The 20,778-nt window shown below is 48.0% G+C and overlaps 1 protein-coding gene across 9 annotated transcripts in view; it reads left to right on the plus strand.

The window, feature by feature from the left end:
• The window catches only part of BAIAP2 (BAR/IMD domain containing adaptor protein 2), an 87,220-nt gene that overhangs the window by 53,117 nt on the left and 13,325 nt on the right, over window positions 1-20,778 (plus strand). For 3 of the 9 annotated variants that reach the window (XR_011847852.1, XM_072112492.1, XM_072112494.1), the window contains exons 7-14: window positions 10,304-10,456; window positions 11,822-12,061; window positions 12,150-12,348; window positions 12,480-12,681; window positions 14,134-14,202; window positions 14,345-14,507; window positions 17,175-17,256; window positions 20,549-20,586. Coding sequence is in view for 8 of the 9 variants with exons in the window: in XM_072112492.1 (XP_071968593.1) it covers window positions 10,304-10,456; window positions 11,822-12,061; window positions 12,150-12,348; window positions 12,480-12,681; window positions 14,134-14,202; window positions 14,345-14,507; window positions 17,175-17,256; window positions 20,549-20,559 (1,119 nt within the window). In the remaining variant the exon portion in view is untranslated. Of the gene's footprint in view, window positions 1-10,303; window positions 10,457-11,821; window positions 12,062-12,149; window positions 12,349-12,479; window positions 12,682-14,133; window positions 14,203-14,344; window positions 14,508-17,174; window positions 17,274-20,548; window positions 20,587-20,778 lie in introns of all 9 variants that reach the window. The other 6 variants (XM_072112488.1, XM_072112489.1, XM_072112490.1 and 3 more) reach the window with 2 other exon arrangements.

The following is a 20,778-nucleotide window of genomic DNA, read 5'->3' on the forward strand; positions in this document are numbered from 1 at the left end:
GCCAAACATACAATATCATGGGTTTTAAGGATCATACGTAAAAATGTAAATGGTCTTCGTACCCGAGATAAGAACGACTCTGAGTTAATGGGAATCAAACACCCCCCCCCCCCATTAGAGGACAGGTGCTCCGGCTCTTGGCCCCCACGCCCCGGCAGTCGTTACACTTGTAATAATCTCTAGGGGTGGCGGTATACGGCTCTGCAGTCTGCATGATTGACAGCTCTGGCATCAGTCATGCCGTTGGCCGAGGCCGCCCCCTCCGTGTGATTTTTGTACATACATTAGATGCTCCTGCCTCCTGTGAGCTGCCGGGGGCTGAGCGGAGGATTGAGAAGTGGTTACATATCGGAATATGGGCGATCGCTGTGACGTGACCTTTATGGGATCGTACAGGACGATACCGAACGTCCTGGGAGGTCACTGCTTTTCTTTTTAATGGATTTTTTAATGAATTTTTACATATTTATCGAGACCTAATCAGAGTCACAACATGTGAGGGCCTGAAAACTACATTTCATATCCACCGAGCAAATCACTGGTGGCCGCGGTCATCCTCTTACTACACGTGTTACCAGTATCATCTGCTTTATGTTCTAGAGCTGCATTCATTATTCTGCAGGCTTCGGAGCTGAAATCTATCAGCACCCCTGGCTGGTTCTGTATTTTCAGAGTTTTTTAAAGTGATTTTTGTATTCTGGATATTTGGAAGTGTAAAGTAATGAGATGTAAAATTCCCTTTTGCTTGTGATCAAAGCTGCACTCACTATTCTGCTGCTGGTGCAGTCACTGTGTACATACATGACATTACTTATCCTGCACTAATCCTGAGTTACATCCTGTATTATACCCCAGAGCGGCACTCACTATTCTGCTGCTGGTGCAGTCACTGTGTACATACATGACATTACTTATCCTGTACTGATCCTGAGTTACAGCCTGTATTATACCCCAGAGCTGCACTCACTATCTGCTGCTGGTGCAGTCACTGTGTACATACATGACATTACTTATCCTGTACTGATCCTGAGTTATATCCTGTATTATACCCCAGAGCTGCACTCACTATTCTGCTGCTGGTGCAGTCACTGTGTACATACATGACATTACTTATCCTGTACTGATCCTGAGTTACATCCTGTATTATACTCCAGAGCTGCACTCACTATTCTGCTGCTGGTGCTGTCACTGTGTACATACATGACATTACTTATCCTGTACTGACCCTGAGTTACATCCTGTATTATACTCCAGAGCTGCACTCACTATTCTGCTGCTGGTGCAGTCACTGTGTACATACATGACATTACTTATCCTGTACTGATCCTGAGTTACATCCTGTATTATACCCCAGAGCTGCACTCACTATTCTGCTGCTGGTGCAGTCACTGTGTACATACATGACATTACTTATCCTGTACTGATCCTGAGTTACATCCTGTATTATACCCCAGAGCTGCACTCACTATTCTGCTGCTGGTGCAGTCACTGTGTACATACATGACATTACTTATCCTGTACTGATCCTGAGTTACATCCTGTATTATACCCCAGAGCTGCACTCACTATTCTGCTGCTGGTGCAGTCACTGTGTACATACATGACATTACGTTTCCTGTACTGATCCTGAGTTACATCCTGTATTATACCCCAGAGCTGCACTTACTATTCTGCTGCTGGTGCAGTCACTGTGTACATACATGACATTACTTATCCTGTACTGATCCTGAGTTACATCCTGTATTATACTCCAGAGCTGCACTCACTATTCTGCTGCTGGTGCAGTCACTGTGTACATACATGACATTACTGGTCCTGTACTTATCCTGAGTTACATCCTGTGTTATACCCCAGAGCTGCACTCACTATTCTGCTGCTGGTGCCATCACTGTGTACATACATGACATTACTTATCCTGTACTGACCCTGAGTTACATCCTGTATTATACCCCAGAGCTGCACTCACTATTCTGCTGCTGGTGCAGTCACTGTGTACATACATGACATTACTGGTCCTGTACTGATCCTGAGTTACATCCTGTGTTATACCCCAGAGCTGCACTTACTATTCTGCTGCTGGTGCCATCACTGTGTACATACATGACATTACTTATCCTGTACTGACCCTGAGTTACATCCTGTATTATACCCCAGAGCTGCACTCACTATTCTGCTGCTGGTGCAGTCACTGTGTACATACATGACATTACTGGTCCTGTACTGATCCTGAGTTACATCCTGTGTTATACCCCAGAGCTGCACTCACTATTCTGCTGCTGGTGCAGTCTCTGAGTATCAGTACAGGATAAGTAATGTCATGTATGTCAATCCTTAGTCGTAGTCTCTGGGTTTTCCGATCACATACGTCTCGGTCTCCATTCTGTCTGGGTAAAGCTTCTTAGCCGTGTGCAAGGCTTATGGTTACTTAGCCTGAGATGCCCTTCGCACGACATCCTGGCACTGCCGGGTATTATGTGGTGGCCACCTCCAGCCCGCACTCTTCTGACATGTGACCTGCATGTGAATTATACATGGCGGGCACCCAGGGAGGTAATAAGCAGGTGATTATGGCACCGGATTACCATCCATATTTAACCAGGGTGACCCTCTAATTGGTAACTTCATGTAATCCCGGCCGCTTCCCCTCTTACTGATCATCTCTACTCACGACACTAACCAGGTAGTAGTGAGGTTCCATGTAGTATATCCCTCTGTCCTCCTCATCCATGCCATGTGGGGCGCTCCAGCTTCCAACTAGAAGCCAATCAGCCCCCCGGAAGGACAGCAAGTGTCAGGGGATTCTCCGATTATGGATAGGATTTATTTGGTAGGGTGTTGTTTTATACAAATTATACATTATTTAACACATTAGATGCTGGTATTGCACTAGGAGCGTGTCCTCACATTGCTGTGCTTACCCTGCATTATTACCTGTCCCCTCTGCACTTGGTGAAAGCTGTAGCGAGCTTCTGGTGGAATACTACAGCATTGTTAGGTTTCTTCAGATAAATTCGGAAAACTAAGAGCACAGCAGTGTGAGGGCACGGCCATATTGCTCTCTGAAATTGCCTCCCTGGAATCGATATACACAAAGTTATAATTCTACATCTCTCCAGGATCAATATTTAATCTGCCTGCACAGAGCACAGGACACAGCAGTGTGAGGACACACCCTCATTACAATCCTGGAATAGAAATCCCTATATCACTGTCCTGCTGCTACCAATATACACAGAGGTCCAATTACACATCTCTCCACGGACAATACCGAACACTGGCTGTAGAGAGCACCGAGCACAGCAGTGTGAGAACAGCCAGCGTTCGGTATTGTCCCAGGAGAGATATGTAATTGGACCTCTGTGTATATTAGTAGCAGCAGGACAGTGATATATGAATTTCTATTCCAGGATTGTAATGAGGGTGTGTCCTCACCCTGCTGTGTTCTGTGCTCTCTACAGAAGGATTAAGTATTGACCCTGGAGAAATGTGTAATCAGAACTTTGTGTATGTTGTTAGTAGCAGCAGAACTGATGTATGGATTTGCATTCCAGGATTGTAATAAGGCTGTGTTCTCACACTGCTGTGCTCTGTGCTCTCTGCACGCCCTGGGATGCAAATACATATATCAGTCCTGCTGCTACTAATAACATACACAAAGTTCTGATTATACATTTCTCTAGGGTCTTTACTTAACTCTGCCTGCAGAGAGCACAGGACACAGCAGTGTGAGGACACACCCCCAATTACAGTCCTGGAATAGAATTCCATCACTGTCCTGCTGCTACTAATAATATACACAGGTCTGATTACACTCTCTCTTCAGGGATAATTCCTAACTCTGGCTGGTGTCCTGAATATTTAATACTGACTGGTTCCCTTTAAGTGTTAGGATTTGGTAGACTTTGGGTTCCTCGTATAGTTTTCTCGCCTCCCTCGGTTTCCGGTACGTTGCCCTGCCCCCTCCTCCTCCACATTGTTGCAGTCTGAGGATCGGCTCTCTTGTAGAAGACGGTCCCCGCGGCAGGTGGGGCGAGCAGTCGGCCTATTAGGACGTCACTCTGCTGCCTCATTATTCCTTAAACACAGTAATTCCCAGTGATCTTGATCTGTCTGGCAGATTCCCGAAGAATGAATTGATTCCAGGGTTTAGGCTTCGGCTTTGTTTTAAGATTCTTAGCTCTGCGGGTAATTCTGACGCCTCATCCCAAGAACCAGGTGGGAAGTGTCTGCGGTTCCAGCCTCAAAACGAATTATAGATGTTCTTGCTGCTTTATATAGACTCTTCTAAAACTTTGTTTTCGTTGAGTTTTTGGCCTTTTTTTATACTGCAGTATTGGTCATTCGGGAATGACCTCACTGGTGGGGTGTTCTCATCTCCGATATCTAGTGATAAAGCTGGAGCTACTCTTAAAAATATGTTCTGAAGGACCTAGGTAATGGGGGGTTTATTACTGAAGGTCAGAGTAAAAAATTTAGGTGCACCTTCCCTAGAGGTCCATGAGATGAGACCTCCAATGAGATATGGTACCACATCTCTGGTGATGTCCTACTGTGAGGCCTACTGAGAAATTCTTCTGTCATATATTGTTGGGAATCCTCCTTGAACTTTTCTCATCTCATCGACCTTCTTAGGAACATGTTAGATGATTGACCTTCAAAGTTTGAAAGCTGAGGTTCTTCATAAAAAGGTAACACCTACAAATCCTGGAGAGCCTGGAATGTTGGGCGTCCATTACCGCAGATCAATTCTTTTAGTTTCTTAATTTGATCTGCAGTAATGACCACAACACTTTCAAGGTTCTCCAGGTTTTGTAGATGGGACTTCAAATGAAGAATCTATGGTTCTTCCTACAAACGTGTAATGATATTTTACCGTTTTTACCAGTTTTTCTAAAAAAAACCTTGGCAACATCCAAGGCTTTTTTTTTCCGCCCAAAAAAATCTAGTGGCACGGCTTCTTACATGGTTTTTTGATTACAAGATGCCAAATGTGATATGTGATGCCCAATTACATTGAGTGAAACCACCTGTTGTATATTGTTCAAACATTAAGGGAACACCTCCAAAACCTGGAGAACCCTGAACCATGACCCGGAGAACCTTGACCTTAATGAGGGTCATTTACTAAGGGCCTGATTCGCGTTTTCCCGACGTGTTACCTGAATATTTCCGATTTGCGCCGATTCTTCCTGAATTGCCCCGGGATTTTGGCACATGCGATCGGATTGTGGCGCATCGGCGCTGGCATGCACGCGACGGAAATCGGGGGGCGTGGCCGAACGAAAACCGACGGATTCTGAAAAACCGCCGCATTTGAAAAAAAAAAATGTGTTGCGGAGCTTGCACTTACCTTCACTAGGAATAGGCCGGTGTACTTGAGTGCGTTACGATGCTCTTCAGCGCAGCAGCGCCACCTGGTGGACATCAAAGGAACTACCTTGATGAATCCCGGCCGGACCCGAATCCACCGCAGAGAACGCACCGCTGGATCGCGAATGGGCCGGGTAAGTAAATCTGCCCCAATGTGTTTGTTCCTCCTTTAAAAAGTTGAAGTCCACCATGTTACTAGGAATGACCTTAATATTTGAAGAGTCCACAACCAAATAGATGGTCAAAAGATGATGGTCCGTGTTCAATATTCTGCTCAGAGGTTCCTTGTGTGTCCAACGTGTCACAACAACTCTTCTAACAGAGGTTCGAGAACTCTACTAAAAGTAGTCATTTCAAGCAAAGTGGAGCGCCATGCCACCCTAGTCGAGCTCCATTCCCTACAGCTTTCCATAAAGCTAGTCTTCAAAAGTCCTAGGTGGGGTCTTCCATGATCAAGTCATGGTTAGAAGAGCATGGAAGGGGAACAGGGGAATGAAGTAGACCCCCACTGATGACCTCTTTACCATAGACTTCTGGAAATCCCCAGACCCTTGGAAGATTCTGAAGGTCTCATTGCCCCAATTTCTACAACCGCTCAAAAGTTTGAGCTATTAATGAAGATTTAGGTGGGCGGGGGGAGAGGTGCTCTGATTTAAGCAGTGACTAGGAATACCTCGCCCCACATCTCATGGGTAATTATCTGCAAGGAAATGACTTCAGCCGCATTCAATTAAGAAGTTCATTATTCTAAAAATAAGTTCTAAAAGAGCTCGGAGAAATGAGATCCAGTTATCCAGAACTTTCCATTTAGGTTCCTGTAAGGAGATTCTGCTGGTACTGTGAGATGCTGAGCGGTTCTCTAGCGCCCCCCACCTACATACTACGGGCAGACATTGCCATAGTATTCACATTCATATGGGTGGGTTTGAGGTCCTGCCTCAGCACAGGGGTGTATCTAGGTAAGGTGGGATCACCCTTACTCTATGCAGCACCACCCTAAATTCACTAATGCTGCACATCCATCATTCCTAACTATTGTGTGCCAACTAGTCTGGGCTCCCAAAACACATTGGGCCCCGAATTATCTACTATCTAATGGCAATGTTGGGGATGGGTTTCACCTTTAGAATGGACTTGAGACTCTTGGGACACTCCTACCTCCCTCCAGTGAGACAGAGATGGTACAGTCTGTAGCTGACCCTGTGATGCTCTGCTGATGCTTCATGGGATGGAGAGTAGACAGCACAGAGGTAGAGGTGTCTGATACCATTCTCGGGTGTTATGTGGATCTGCAGCCATGTTTCTTGAAGAAACTCTTGACATGTATTTTAGGGGTCTTTTAGAAGCCTGGTAAATATTTATATCACAGTTAATTCTGGAAGAGAACCTGTCAGTGAAACTCACCCGCACTAACTAAACAAGTCTTAATAAACTGCTAGCAGTACAGCTATCCCTATATTGTTCCTCTCCATGCCTGAAAAGTTCCACAGTCCTTTTGTAAAGTTGACTCGCCATCAATGCAAATGACCCAATATGAGTCTAAGATGTGTCCTTCCTGCTCAGCCGCGCCTCCAGTTCCCCTCACTGAAGAGAATTCCTGATTGAAGGGGACATGATTTCTCTTCAGCCAGTCACATGCAGTCAGTGTCACACTCAACCCCCTTATTTACCCCTCCCTCAGTAATTCTCTTCAGCGAGTCACACAGCCAGCATGTGAATGATGTAGATCAGCTGAACAGAAAGCATGCCCCTTGTCAATCAGGAAGCTAGAGGCGCGGCTGAGCATTGGGAGGAACAATATAGGGATAGTTGTACTGCTGTATTATAGCAGTTTTTAGAGATGTGTTTAGTTTGGGTTCGTTTAACTGATGGGTTCCCTTTTGACTTCTCAAACCCTGGTCAGCAAGTCTCTTCCTGTGCTCATGTACTTCCCCTGCAGGTGACATAGGGTATTACACCATGGTCATTAAAATCATGATGTAATCTTATAACATACATGGCACTTTGGGTGCAGCAGCACATAAAGGGGAGGTTATAGAAGGGAACTGTGTGTAAGGTAAGTGGGCTTGTGCCGTTTCCTCATTAGCTGTAATGTAAACAAAGGCTGGTGCTCTGACTTGTATGTCCTGGTCACGGGCATCTGTGCCAGGCGTCTGCGGGCGAGGCTGCACTCACATAATCTCTTTAGCCAGATCACATAATCCTCTCAGTGTAGAAGCTAATGAAGACAACAAGCAGCAACTCCACGTATGGACCTTATTATGTCAACAGTGTCTCTACTATCGGGCTTAACCCCTGCATTACAATGAGTCATGTGAGATTTACATGGGACTGCAAGACGCATAATATCAGGAGTCGTCGTACCCCCCCCCCCCCCCCCATGCACAATACTGGAGTATTAATCCACATTTCACAGTTCTGATGCTACTTACTATCTACACAATGATCTATATATATCTCCATGGACAATACAGCTGCGGAGTGCACAGAGCACAACAGTGTGAGGACATTCCTCCCTCCAGCGCATATGGAGAAGTTGCATATGAAATCTGGATTTATATTTGGGGATAATAGCATACACAAAGATATGTTTACACATCTCTCCAAGGAACATACATGGCATGGAGCCCCTGTAGTCCTAATTGTGGACCCCAGGCTCTCACATGCCTCCATAAATTAGATTTCTGGTTGAGCAGAGGACCCCCAGCATCAGTCATCCATGATATTACAGTAGGGGTTTTTAGTGGCAGGAGAGGCAGGGACTCTTATCATCATACATGACTGTGTGTGTCCCTGGACTCCCTGCATCATAGTGAACTATAGTCATCTCTGCCTCCCCCAGCACCATGGACTCTGTCATCTATGATGCTGCGAGTCCCTCTCTTACTCTACAGGACTATTGACCTGTATTCAGTGCAACATTACATGATGGGAGCATAGGGACTCTCAGCAGCATAGTCATTGATGGTCCTCCATGATGCTAGGAGACCCACAAATGACTCAGTATCATAGTCCTCATGGAACAGAAGGAAGCAGGGCCTAGACCCCCAGCTTTAAAGTCCTCTTTAGTCTCCTATGATGCTAGGAGTCCCCTGTGTAAAAGTTGCTTTCAGTACAGGGCAGGGGCTCCGAATAGGTTCAGGAGTATTGTCCTAGTCCTCTATGCTGCTGAGAGCCCCTGCTTCCCCCCAGTACTACTGTCCACTACCACGGAGTGATTACTGACATCATAGATGAGATGTGCAGGGACTCCCAGCATCATAGGAAATATGGCCCAGTCTATATATAGTCTGCAACGTGCATGGTATCCGATCACTGGTATCTCGGTGCGATGTGCTGCAACGTTGACCGCAGAAACTTTCCTGTTAGTTTGTAGTACTCCATACACCCCATACAATGCCCTCCGCCCCGCGGGGTGTATTATTATAGAAGCTTCTCTAATCGGAAGCCTATACTCTCTGCTCCCGTAGGGGTAGATGAGTGGTAACACGGGGTTAAGCGGTGGCTTGTGTTCCGCGTCCTGACCCACTTTTACGCCTTCTATCTCGGAACGCGCGGGGAACGGCATTGTACAGCGACTGACAGCGGGGCATCCATTCAGCTTCTCCTGTCTGTATCCTCCGCGCCGCAACCAACAATACGGAGCCCAGCGGGTGCGACCATCAAAAGCCTCCTTCATCCGAGAAGTGTAGTCAGGTAGGGATTCCCTTCACATCAGGACTCGCTAAAACAAGCCAATGCGGGAACTTCAGGAACGTGGCAAGGGCTCTCCTCTAGCAATAGGCACCCAGCTTTCCCAGAACCAGACTGGACACATATATGATACTCCCCACATGTGATCAGAATCCGTTACAATTTAGTGTATACAGCTCTTATGCAGAGCAGTGTGTCGCCATGGCATCAGACTACACAACAGGACACACTGTAGTCTGATGCTGGGGCCATTCTCCTGTCCATCAGTTTGTTTCTTCTGGCTCAGCGCTTGACACATGGATTTTGTACTGTTACATATAGCGTGTACTTATCGTGGCTGACAACAGGGGACAATGGATTTAATATCTTCATGGCGGTAGATTTGGCGCATTTTTAATTATGTGTAGCAGGATCGCAGAGGCCAGAATTAATTGTGGGTCATGGGGCTTAGTTCATTTCCCGAATACCTCCTCGACATTCCTCGGAGATCGTGAGGAAGATGCAGAGTTTTCTAATTGGTTTTTCCTTCAGTGTTCACAATGATTTTTGCATTCGGTTTCGCACCTCGGGGACGACCGAGGAAAATCTATGCACTGGCTAATGAAGGCTTGTTATCTACAGGCAATATCCGATTTAAAGGGGAAGTTTACTATTAAAAATTCAGAGGAATACCCCTCCACCCCCAAGAAAAGCACCACGCTGGTCCAGTGGTTGCCTGCAGTACTGCAGCTCTGCCACAGCTCTGCTGTATCGGAAAGCAGGACCGCTTATTTTTAAGACTTGTAAATGTTTGCACACCTGAAATTTAGGTTGGAGGCCCTACATGAATATATGTCACCTGCTGAGTGGCACTGGACGGACAGGTATCTGCTGTGATCAGTAAGACAAACTATCCTGGCAAACTTGTGGCAATGACTGTGCAGATTGGACAGGTCAACGGCCCTCCCATGAGTCCCAAGGCCCTCCCATGAGTCCCAAGGCCCTCCCATGAGTCCCAAGGCCCTCCCATGAGTCCCCACCAGGAACGGTCAGGAACTGGTTATTCATTGAAACCTGGTTTTGTGCACCCCAAAATAGTAGCTCATGAGAACCTGTGACTATTACAGTAATCCTAAGAGGTTTCCTGTATATTTTTTTTGTGGGGGGGGGGGATCTTTACTCTTTTGGGGGTTACAATAAATGAGGATCCTAGTGGTCCTATCCTGATGACTCCATGTATGTTGTGTTTTCTTCTCTGCAGTATATTGAAGCAATCAGTAACAAGCAGAGCGAGCTGGAGAACTTTGTGTCGGACGGGTATAAGACGGCCCTGACGGAGGAGAGGCGGAGGTACTGCTTCCTGGTGGAGAAACAATGCGCCGTAGCCAAGAACGCCATCGGCTATCACGGCAAGGTGAGGACAGCCGCAAGATCTAGAAACACAGTCCTGTAATTATCCAGGATAAGGAAAACAAGACAGCGCCACAACTGTGTGCAGGTGGTGTGAGGTATTGCAGATATGTCCTACTCACTACACATGGAGACCATGTGCAATACCTGACACTACCCGCACACTGGAGCGGTGCTGTATTGTGGGAAAAGTGGTCGTTTATTTCTACGGGTATTTACCAGATGTAGCGGATGTAACAGTTGTGACCCCCTTCCCTCTAGGTGCAGCAGGTAGCAGCCCTGGCCCCCCTCTAGGGGCAGCGGGTAGCGGCCCTGGCCCCCCCCCTCTAGGTGCAGTGGGTAGCCGCACTGACCCCCCTCCAGGTGCAGCGGGTAGCGGCCCTGGCCCCCCCTCTAGGTGCAGCTTGTAGCGGCCCTGCCCCCCCACCCCTCTAGGTGCAGCTTGTAGCGGCCCTGCCCCCCCCCCCCCTCTAGGTGCAGCGGGCTTCCTCCGTAGCTACTAGCTGCCCCTGGATCATGGAATATGTTTTTCTCAATGGGCATGGTGTTGTCTGGCTGCAGTGCCACAGTGTGATGAGTGGGCACAGCTACATGGCGACTCGCTGCATACGTGCCTCTTCTGGCCTGTTATCTTGGCTCATTCAGAGCCGCACGAGTGACTTCCAGCGTTCGCAGCCCACCTATTTCTCAGTAAAGGAGGAGGAGGGGAATGAGAGCAATTGAAAATGAAAGCCTTGTTCCCAACTCCCACACACACACATTTTGTGCTGCCCACATGCTTCTTACTCAGCGCGATGCAGCGCCACTTGGCTGCAGAGAGGGAGGGGAAGAGAAAAGCCCCTCATCCCTGCCAGCGCCACGCTGATCTCCCCCGGATCACTGCTGACATCTAGTGGGGGGATCCGCTCATCACATCTCTGCAGTATCATTTCTCCACACCATTGGCCCTTAAGTGCTGCAAATAGAGCCCCTGCTGTGCAGACAACACATGTAGATCCCTATAATGAGGCCTATAGGTTATATATTAGGCCTGTATACAATATTTATGTAGCTGTGCAGAAACTTAAAGCTTAACCAAACAAAGGGCACAGCATTGACTGCAGCCGCTGAAACCCAATATAGATACTACCAGAACTGAACCGGGAGAAGCTAGATACTTGTCCATTCTTTCCTATATCCAATTCCTCAATAGACATTAGATTTCCCCCATATGCTGTAATTAAGCCCTAAGGGTTACATCTGGCTGACTATGGGTGACGCACAGCTACGTCCTGTCCCTAAAAGTACTGGAGGATACACACAGAAATCCCAGAATGTGAATCTTTTGTTAGTGACTTCTCGGCTTCTTGACCCATTTCTCCTGTTACAGGGAAAGGATTTGTTGGCCCAGAAGATTCCCTCCTGGCAGCAAGCTGGTGGCGATCCCAACAAGATCCCAGACCGAGCCCTACAGATCATGCAGCAAATGGCCACCGGTCCCAACGGTACCATTTTATCAGGAACGCTATCAGGACCCATGACCAACTCCAAATCCAGCCTTTCCATATCAGACCCTATCCCAGGTGCCAAACCACTGCCGGTGCCCCCAGAGCTCGCCCCGTTTGTGGGGGTAAGTTGATGTTTGTGAATACGGTCCATGTGTATTTTGCATTGATATGAGGTTGACGTCCTAATGACCTCTGGTCCCTGTGTTACAGAGAATGTCCGCCCAGGAGGGCACACCGATTATGAATGGGGTCACAGGACCACCCCCTAGCAGTTATGAACACTGGGGAGATATGAAACCAATCCATTCCAAAATTTCGCCTTCGCAACCTCACAAGCAAATCAGCGACTCCTACTCGAATACCCTCCCGGCCCGCAAGAGTGTCCCACCCAAAAACAGCTACACTGTGGGTAAGCAGACTGGTCTTAGTGACCCGGGTTTGGTATAGTCCCTGACCCAGGTGTATGCTGGTAAATCCTTGATTTACTTTCATCCTTAACCTCATAAAGATGAAACCTTCTTCTCGCCTTTTTTCGAGCAGCCGAGAACAAGACTCTACCGCGCTCCAGCTCCATGGCCGCTGGCTTAGAGCGAAACGGCAGGACACGAGTACAGGCCATCTTCTCGCACGCCGCCGGAGACAACACCACCTTACTGAGCTTCAGCAAAGGCGACTACATCACCCTGCTGGTGCCCGAAGCGCGAGACGGCTGGCACTACGGAGAGAGCGAGAAGACCAAATTGTAAGGACTGGCACAGGGGTGGGGTTCTGTTGGGTTTGGGTGAAGCACATTACATACTCTCTCTACTCTATATCCGGGTCTGATGGGAGTTGTAGTTGTACAATCTACTTTCTGTATCAATTCCTCAGTTTTCTAGATCTCTGCTTGCTGTCATTCTATGGAAGCTTCTATGTTTACTTCCAGTAGACAGAAATCTGACCATGGTCACACAGGTGCACAGCTCGTTATAACACACAGCTCTGATTACTCTCTGTGATACTAACGAGCTGTGCACCTGTGTGACCATGGTCAAATTTCTATAACCAATGAAGCTTTCAATAGAATGACAGCAAGCAGAGATCTAGAAAACCGTGAGGAATTGATACAGAAAGTAGATTGGAAAATTGTATATTTTTTTTATTATACAAACAATAACATTAATAAGCCAAAATGGAATTACCCCTTTTAATGCCCTGACTATCTCTAGTCCCTTCGACAACCACATGCAGCCACAATCCTGGTCGGACTTTTTTATATTTGGTCATTGGTGACGTTTGACAGAATTTGCGTTGAGCCGTGCAGGATATCAGCTAAACAAGTCTGATTTCCTTTCCACAATCCATAAAAGTGATGTTTCAACAGCTTTGCCCATGCAGACTACAGACAGCAGTGGGGGGAGGGTTATATGTACTCACACTGCTGTGCTCTGTCCCCTCAGCATTGAGCTGTTCACAGAAACTCCTCTTTGCTTTGAGTGATTATTATAGTATCCAACCAGAAAGCTGCTATAGATTTTAGTGGGAATGCACGCTGTAGCAGTTCAGAGCACAGCAGTGTGAGGACTCACACCCCCACCCCTAGCTCTACTATCCTTCAATATAAATCTTCCAGGATTGTAGCTTCTCTACGTGCAGCAGAGGTGTGTCCAAACACTGCTGTGCTTTACTCTGGTCTCTGTAGCTGAGTTTTACAGATGAATGCAAGGAGCTAAGAGCACAGCAGTGTGAGGACACTCCACGAGAGACTAAACAGCTCTCCAGGGACAATACCTGACACTACATGGTCTTACTGCTGATTTCCTATAGATGACCCAGAGCAGAAGGAAGACTTTGGGATCCTCCGGCGTCTTGCACTCCCCCTCCTTTGACATGACAGCGTGTAGGTAGCACAGAGCTGGAGGTGACTTGGAGGAACCTCCCCACACCTGGATTTTTACGCATGTGGGTGGCGAGGGAAAAGCTGTCGAATTGTCAAACCTGGTCCGCTCCATCTGGAGGATATTTACACGCTCCACTCTTAAAGGGGATGTAGTTCCCACATCTTCAGGTTAGGATCGAGCAGCGTTGCCCCTCTTACCACTCGCCCCAAAACTGTCTGCAGTACCAGACGCGGCCTATGCCCGGGGGTAGCGCTTTTTCTCCAAACAAAAGACCCTAAAATTGTGTCGTAACGTTGTTTTTTTCTACATTCCAGGAGAGGATGGTTCCCGTTCTCCTACACGAGAGTCATGGACCGTGGAGACACAGGAGAACGTTCACAGAAGTGAGTGACCCAAACCGGTACTGACCACATAGCAGGTTTTGGGGACACCTTGCTATCCCCTCTCTGTTCATGATCCCCACTATCCCATCCCTTACTATCTTTCTTTATATCCTGAGTTTTTCACAACATCTTTTTCTCGCAGTTTACAGCCCGGGAAGAGCAGCAGCACCGGGAACCTGCTGGATAAAGACGACCTGTCCTTACCCCCTCCAGACTACAACATGGCCTCCCACGGCTTCCCCCCACAGGGCATCAGCTCCTTCAAGCCCCGGCCGTACAGCGTGGCCGCACCAGTCTTCTCACAGGTGGGGTGCCACAGCCCTTCCCTTTACAATAATAGGGATAGGATCTGTGTGGGACTTTAGTCTCTTTTGTTTAGAGGCTGTACAGGGTTAATATCCGGGGTTGGGGGGGGAGGTGGCTGCGGGGCGGTCATCTAGAAATAACTTCAACTCCAGAAGTTAAACCTTACACAGTATACAGTAAGCCGCTACATTGTCACATAGTGTACACCGTGAGCTCCCCCTAGTGGTGACAACAGGCAAATATAATTTTTCTGCGACTATATAAAATTATAGTAACCTTTAATAAGTCATCAATATCTATTTGGTGTGCCCCCCCTCCCACTATTCAAGTTATGTGACCACATGCTGTCTCATATTTACTGCTCATCAAACACAGCGCCATGTATTGCATAGTGTCTGTAACTGGTATTGCAGCTCATACCTATAGGGGTGTTGGGCCCACCAATCTAATATTGATCATATATCATATTTTTGGACTATACAACACAATTTTTAGCCAGAAAAATTTTTGCTAAAAAGTGTCTGCATCTTATAGTCAGGAGTGTCCAGCACTGACAGACCCTCCTGACCACTGTCCTGGGCCTCCGCTCTTTACCTATCCTCGCAGTGATGACCGAATCCTGTGCCCGATCACATGCTTCCTGCATCACTGCAAGCGGTGTTAGTGAATGTATGTAATAGAGCTGAGTGTGCGTGAGTGAATGTATGTAGCAGAGCAGTGTTGGTGGATGTAGCAGATACCGTGTTTCCCTGAAAATAGGACACGTCCTGAAAATAAGACCTACTGCCGTTTTTAGTAGGTTTGCAAATATAAGTCCTCCCCTGAAAGTAAGACCTAGTGGCAGTCAGATACCGATGGTCCCCCCCCCCCTTCCCTTCACGTCTGGTAGCTTTTGTTGGAGGTAGCCATCGCTGAAGTAACCCGCTGGAGATGTTCGGGCATAAAGTTCCCCGCTGTCTGCGCGCCGGAGGAGCTGACACTATGTAGCAATAGTGTCCCCCCGTCCTCCCCTGCGAGTGACTGCCCGGGAAAATTGAACTACCGGCAGTTCTACTGTCAGTGGCTGCCGCTGCTGTTGCGGGCAGATGCTGTGTGGGAGCAGCTCCTGTTACAGAGTGACAGTGCACGGGGGAAAAGCATTTCCGGCAGTCCTCTGTGAACGCCGCGCCAGTGATCTATGCAGCAGCTCCAGCCAACAAGTTCAGCGCTGAGGCAGCGGGAGGTGACACGGTACATCTGTGCTGCAGCGGCACCACAGGCACGGTGCCAGATTTATCGCTAATAAATGTTAATTTTTGTTAATAGAAAAATTCCCTGAAAATAAGACCTAGTGCCTCCTCAGGAGGAAACATTAATATAAGACACTGTCTTATTTTCGGGGAAACACGGTATCTGTGCGTGTGTGGATGTAGCATTGCTGTATGTGTGATTAGATGTAGCAGGGGTGTGTAGTGGTGTGTGGTGTGGTGTGGATGTAGCAGGGATGTAGTATGTGAATGGATGTAGCAGAGCTGTGTATGTGAGTGGATGTAGCAGAGCTGTGTGTATGTGAGTGGATGTAACAGAGCTGTGTGTATGTGAGTGGATGTAACAGAGCTGTGTGTATGTGAGTGGATGTAACAGAGCTTTGTGTATGTGAGTGGATGTAACAGAGCTGTGTGTATGTGAGTGGATGTAACAGAGCTGTGTGTATGTGAGTGGATGTAACAGAGCTGTGTGTATGTGAGTGGATGTAACAGAGCTGTGTGTATGTGAGTGGATGTAACAGAGCTGTGTGTATGTGAGTGGATGTAACAGAGCTTTGTGTATGTGAGTGGATGTAACAGAGCTGTGTGTATGTGAGTGGATGTAACAGAGCTGTGTGTATGTGAGTGGATGTAACAGAGCTGTGTGTATGTGAGTGGATGTAACAGAGCTTGTGTGTATGTGAGTGGATGTAACAGAGCTGTGTGTATGTGAGTGGATGTAACAGAGCTGTGTGTATGTGAGTGGATGTAACAGAGCTGTGTGTATGTGAGTGGATGTAACAGAGCTTTGTGTATGTGAGTGGATGTAACAGAGCTGTGTGTATGTGAGTGGATGTAACAGAGCTGTGTGTATGTGAGTGGATGTAACAGAGCTGTGTGTATGTGAGTGGATGTAACAGAGCTGTGTGTATGTGAGTGGATGTAACAGAGCTGTGTGTATGTGAGTGGATGTAACAGAGCTGTGTGTATGTGAGTGGATGTAACAGAGCTGTGTGTATGTGAGTGGATGTAACAGAGCTGTGTGTATGTGAGTGGATGTAACAGAGCTGTGTGTATGTGAGTGGATGTAACAGAGCTGTGTGTATGTGAGTGGATGTAACAGAGCTGTGTGTATGTGAGTGGATGTAACAGAGCTGTGTGTATGTGAGTGGATGTAACAGAGCTGTGTGTATGTGAGTGGATGTAACAGAGCTGTGTGTATGTGAGTGGATGTAACAGAGCTGTGTGTATGTGAGTGATGTAACAGAGCTGTGTGTCTGACACCCAGGACCTACACCGATCTGATGGTGGTCCCCTACAGGTAAACCCTTAACTACTCCTCTAATCTATATCCCGCTTTCTGATTGGTTAGTGTGATAGACGTTAACACTGTTTGTCCTTATTGGTGTGTCCATAGCGATGTGTGTTCCTTATTTATAGGCTTACTCTGTGCCCTATGGGTACACCATAAACAAGAGTGCCAGCTTTCTGTACCCGCAGTCATCGGGACTGTACAAACCTTGTAAGAGGTCTTCACCCGTAAGTTGGTCACCCGTGAGACTCTTCCATTGCAGCTGATGACGGCCACTGTTTGATGTTGCCGCTACTTTGTATCCCGACTGCCAACTTTATTCTATATATATATATTGGTCGGTTAACCCTTTACGGACCCCTGGGTAGCATCTTCTGTTGAGATGCCAAAAAACCCCATGTTTGATGCAATCCGGATACAAAGGAAACTCAAACAGTGGGATTAGCTGGAATGGAAGGGGCCTCACCATTACTTCCACCAGAAATCTAACTATGAGGGGAATTTCCTATTGACACTGGTTGCCAAAGGGGAGAAGAGGGGGAGCTGCAGGTTTTAGGTAATGCTGCGAGGTGGGGAGAAGGAGCTGGAGAGTATATGTGATTGGCTTAGAGCATGCAGCTAGCTGTGACATCACACCACAGAGAGCCGGCCCAGAGAGGCCAAAATAAGAAATACATGATAGAACTGCTTCTCTAGAGGGTAGATGAGAGGCAGATGACATTTGTCGATGATGAAGGGTTGTCCAGGAGACCTTTATGGACAAACAACCTAACCCAAAAGTCTTCATTATGCACAACACAGAAAGATGATGGCTTCACCTGATGCATTAGCCACAGGAAGGGGAGGGCTTGATCTGGTGCATTAGCACAGGAAGGGGAGGGCTTGATCTGGTGCATTAGTCACAGGAAGGGGAGGGCTTCATCTGGTGCATTAGTCACAGGAAGGGGAGGGCTTCATCTGGTGCATTAGTCACAGGAAGGGGAGGGCTTCATCTGGTGCATTAGTCACAGGAAGGGGAGGGCTTCATCTGGTGCATTAGTCACAGGAAGGGGAGGGCTTGATCTGGTGCATTAGCCACAGGAAGGGGAGGGCTTGATCTGGTGCATTAGTCACAGGAAGAGGAGGGCTTGATCTGGTGCATTAGTCACAGAAGAGGAGGGCTTGATCTGGTGCATTAGTCACAGGAAGAGGAGGACTTCATCTGGTGCATTAGTCACAGGAAGAGGAGGACTTCACCTGGTGCACTAGTCACAGGAAGTGCAAGGGCTTCATCTGGTGCACTAGTCACAGGAAGGGGTGGGCTTCACCTGGTGCATTAGATACAGGAAGGGGTGGGCTTCACCTGGTGCATTAGATACAGGAAGGGGTGGGCTTCACCTGGTGCATTAGTCACAGAAAGGGGAGGGCTTCATCTGGTGCACTAGTCACAGGAAGGAGCGGGCTTCATCTGGTGCACTAGTCACAGGAAGGAGCGGGCTTCATCTGGTGCACTAGTCACAGGAAGGGGAGCTCTCATCTGGTGCATTAGTCACAGGAAGGAGCGGGCTTCATCTGGTGCATTAGTCACAGGAAGGAGCGGGCTTCATCTGGTGCATTAGTCACAGGAAGGGGAGGGGCCTTATCTGGTGCATTAGTCACAGGAAGGGGAGGGCTTCATCTGGTGCATTAGTCACAGGAAGGGGTGGGCTTCACCTGGTGCATTAGTCACAGGAAGGGGAGTTCTCATCTGGTGCATTAGTCACAGGAAGGAGCGGGCTTCCACTGGTGCATTAGTCACAGGAAGGGGAGTTCTCATCTGGTGCATTAGTCACAGGAAGGGGGGGGGCTTCATCTGGTGCATTAGTCACAGGAAGGGGAGTTCTCATCTGGTGCATTAGTCACAGGAAGGGGGGGGCTTCATCTGGTGCATTAGTCACAGGAAGGGGGGGGCTTCATCTGGTGCATTAGTCACAGGAAGGGGAGTTCTCATCTGGTGCATTAGTCACAGGAAGGGGTGGGCTTCACCTGGTGCATTAGTCACAGGAAGGGGTGGGCTTCACCTGGTGCATTAGTCACAGGAAGGGGAGTTCTCTCTGGTGGATTAGTCACAGGAAGGGGAGTTCTCATCTGGTGCATTAGTCACAGGAAGGGGGGGGCTTCATCTGGTGCATTAGTCACAGGAAGGGGAGTTCTCATCTGGTGCATTAGTCACAGGGAAGGGGAGGGCTTCATCTGGTGCATTAGTCACAGGAAGGGGTGGGCTTCACCTGGTGCATTAGTCACAGGAAGGGGTGGGCTTCACCTGGTGCATTAGTCACAGGAAGTGCAAGGGCTTCATCTGGTGCACTAGTCACAGGAAGGGGTGGGCTTCACCTGGTGCATTAGATACAGGAAGGGGTGGGCTTCACCTGGTGCATTAGATACAGGAAGGGGTGGGCTTCACCTGGTGCATTAGATACAGGAAGGGGTGGGCTTCACCTGGTGCATTAGTCACAGAAAGGGGAGGGCTTCATCTGGTGCACTAGTCACAGGAAGGAGCGGGCTTTCATCTGGTGCATTAGTCACAGGAAGGGGAGTTCTCATCTGGTGCATTAGTCACAGGAAGGGGTGGGCTTCACCTGGTGCATTAGTCACAGGAAGGGGAGCTCTCATCTGGTGCATTAGTCACAGGAAGGAGCGGGCTTCATCTGGTGCATTAGTCACAGGAAGGAGCGGGCTTCATCTGGTGCATTAGTCACAGGAAGGGGAGGGCTTCATCTGGTGCATTAGTCACAGGAAGGGGTGGGCTTCACCTGGTGCATTAGTCACAGGAAGGGGAGTTCTCATCTGGTGCATTAGTCACAGGAAGGAGCGGGCTTCATCTGGTGCATTAGTCACAGGAAGGGGAGTTCTCATCTGGTGCATTAGTCACAGGAAGGGGAGTTCTCCATCTGGTGCATTAGTCACAGGAAGGGGAGTTCTCATCTGGTGCATTAGTCACAGGAAGGGGAGTTCTCATCTGGTGCATTAGTCACAGGAAGGGGAGGACTTCCTCTCATTTCTGTAGAGTTGGAAGAGTATTGGCCTGGGACTGGCCCACCAATCCCTCATTTAAGACTCTACGTATGTCTATGCTCTGCTGTCATCATGGCAGTTGTGTCTATAATGGGCTTTGAACCCCATCTTAAAGCTGACCCTTCTCGGCAGCCTATGGGGCGGATTTCTGGTGGAATTTCTGCACTTCACAACCATTTTACCCCTCACTGCTTATATATGGGCTGTAACGACAATGGTGGAGCGGTCATTGTCACCGCCCCTAGCTACAATCCTGCCCCCTCCCCCCCCCCTCACATCAGAATATGGCCGCCTCAATCTCCCATTGCATCCCAGCCATTACTACTATATATATATATACGCTGCAGCTGCTAGTATGCTAATGATCAGCTATTAACCCCCGCCTCCTGCCTAGTTATCCAGCTAATTAAGTATCGGGAGCTTGTCATTAATTATGGACGTTCTATATTTTTGTTTTTGCCTTTTGCAGGGTTTAGATGACTACGGGGCAGCGCGTCCCGCAAACAGGTAAGGAAGTCCTCCGCCTCTACATGGATGTGTGTGTTAGTGCTGCATGTCTTGATGGTAAGTGGTTTTATATTGCAGTCCTTGTGCGTCACCTGCAGTATCCCTTATCGTCATGGATTATGGGGGTAGAGGCACAGATTTAGCCGGATTTCTCAAAGGAGTGGAAACCATCAGCGAGCAGGCCTCTCTCTC

The sequence above is a fragment of the Engystomops pustulosus genome, chromosome 6 (genome assembly GCF_040894005.1).
Source record: "Engystomops pustulosus chromosome 6, aEngPut4.maternal, whole genome shotgun sequence".
Lineage (NCBI taxonomy): Eukaryota > Metazoa > Chordata > Amphibia > Anura > Leptodactylidae > Engystomops > Engystomops pustulosus.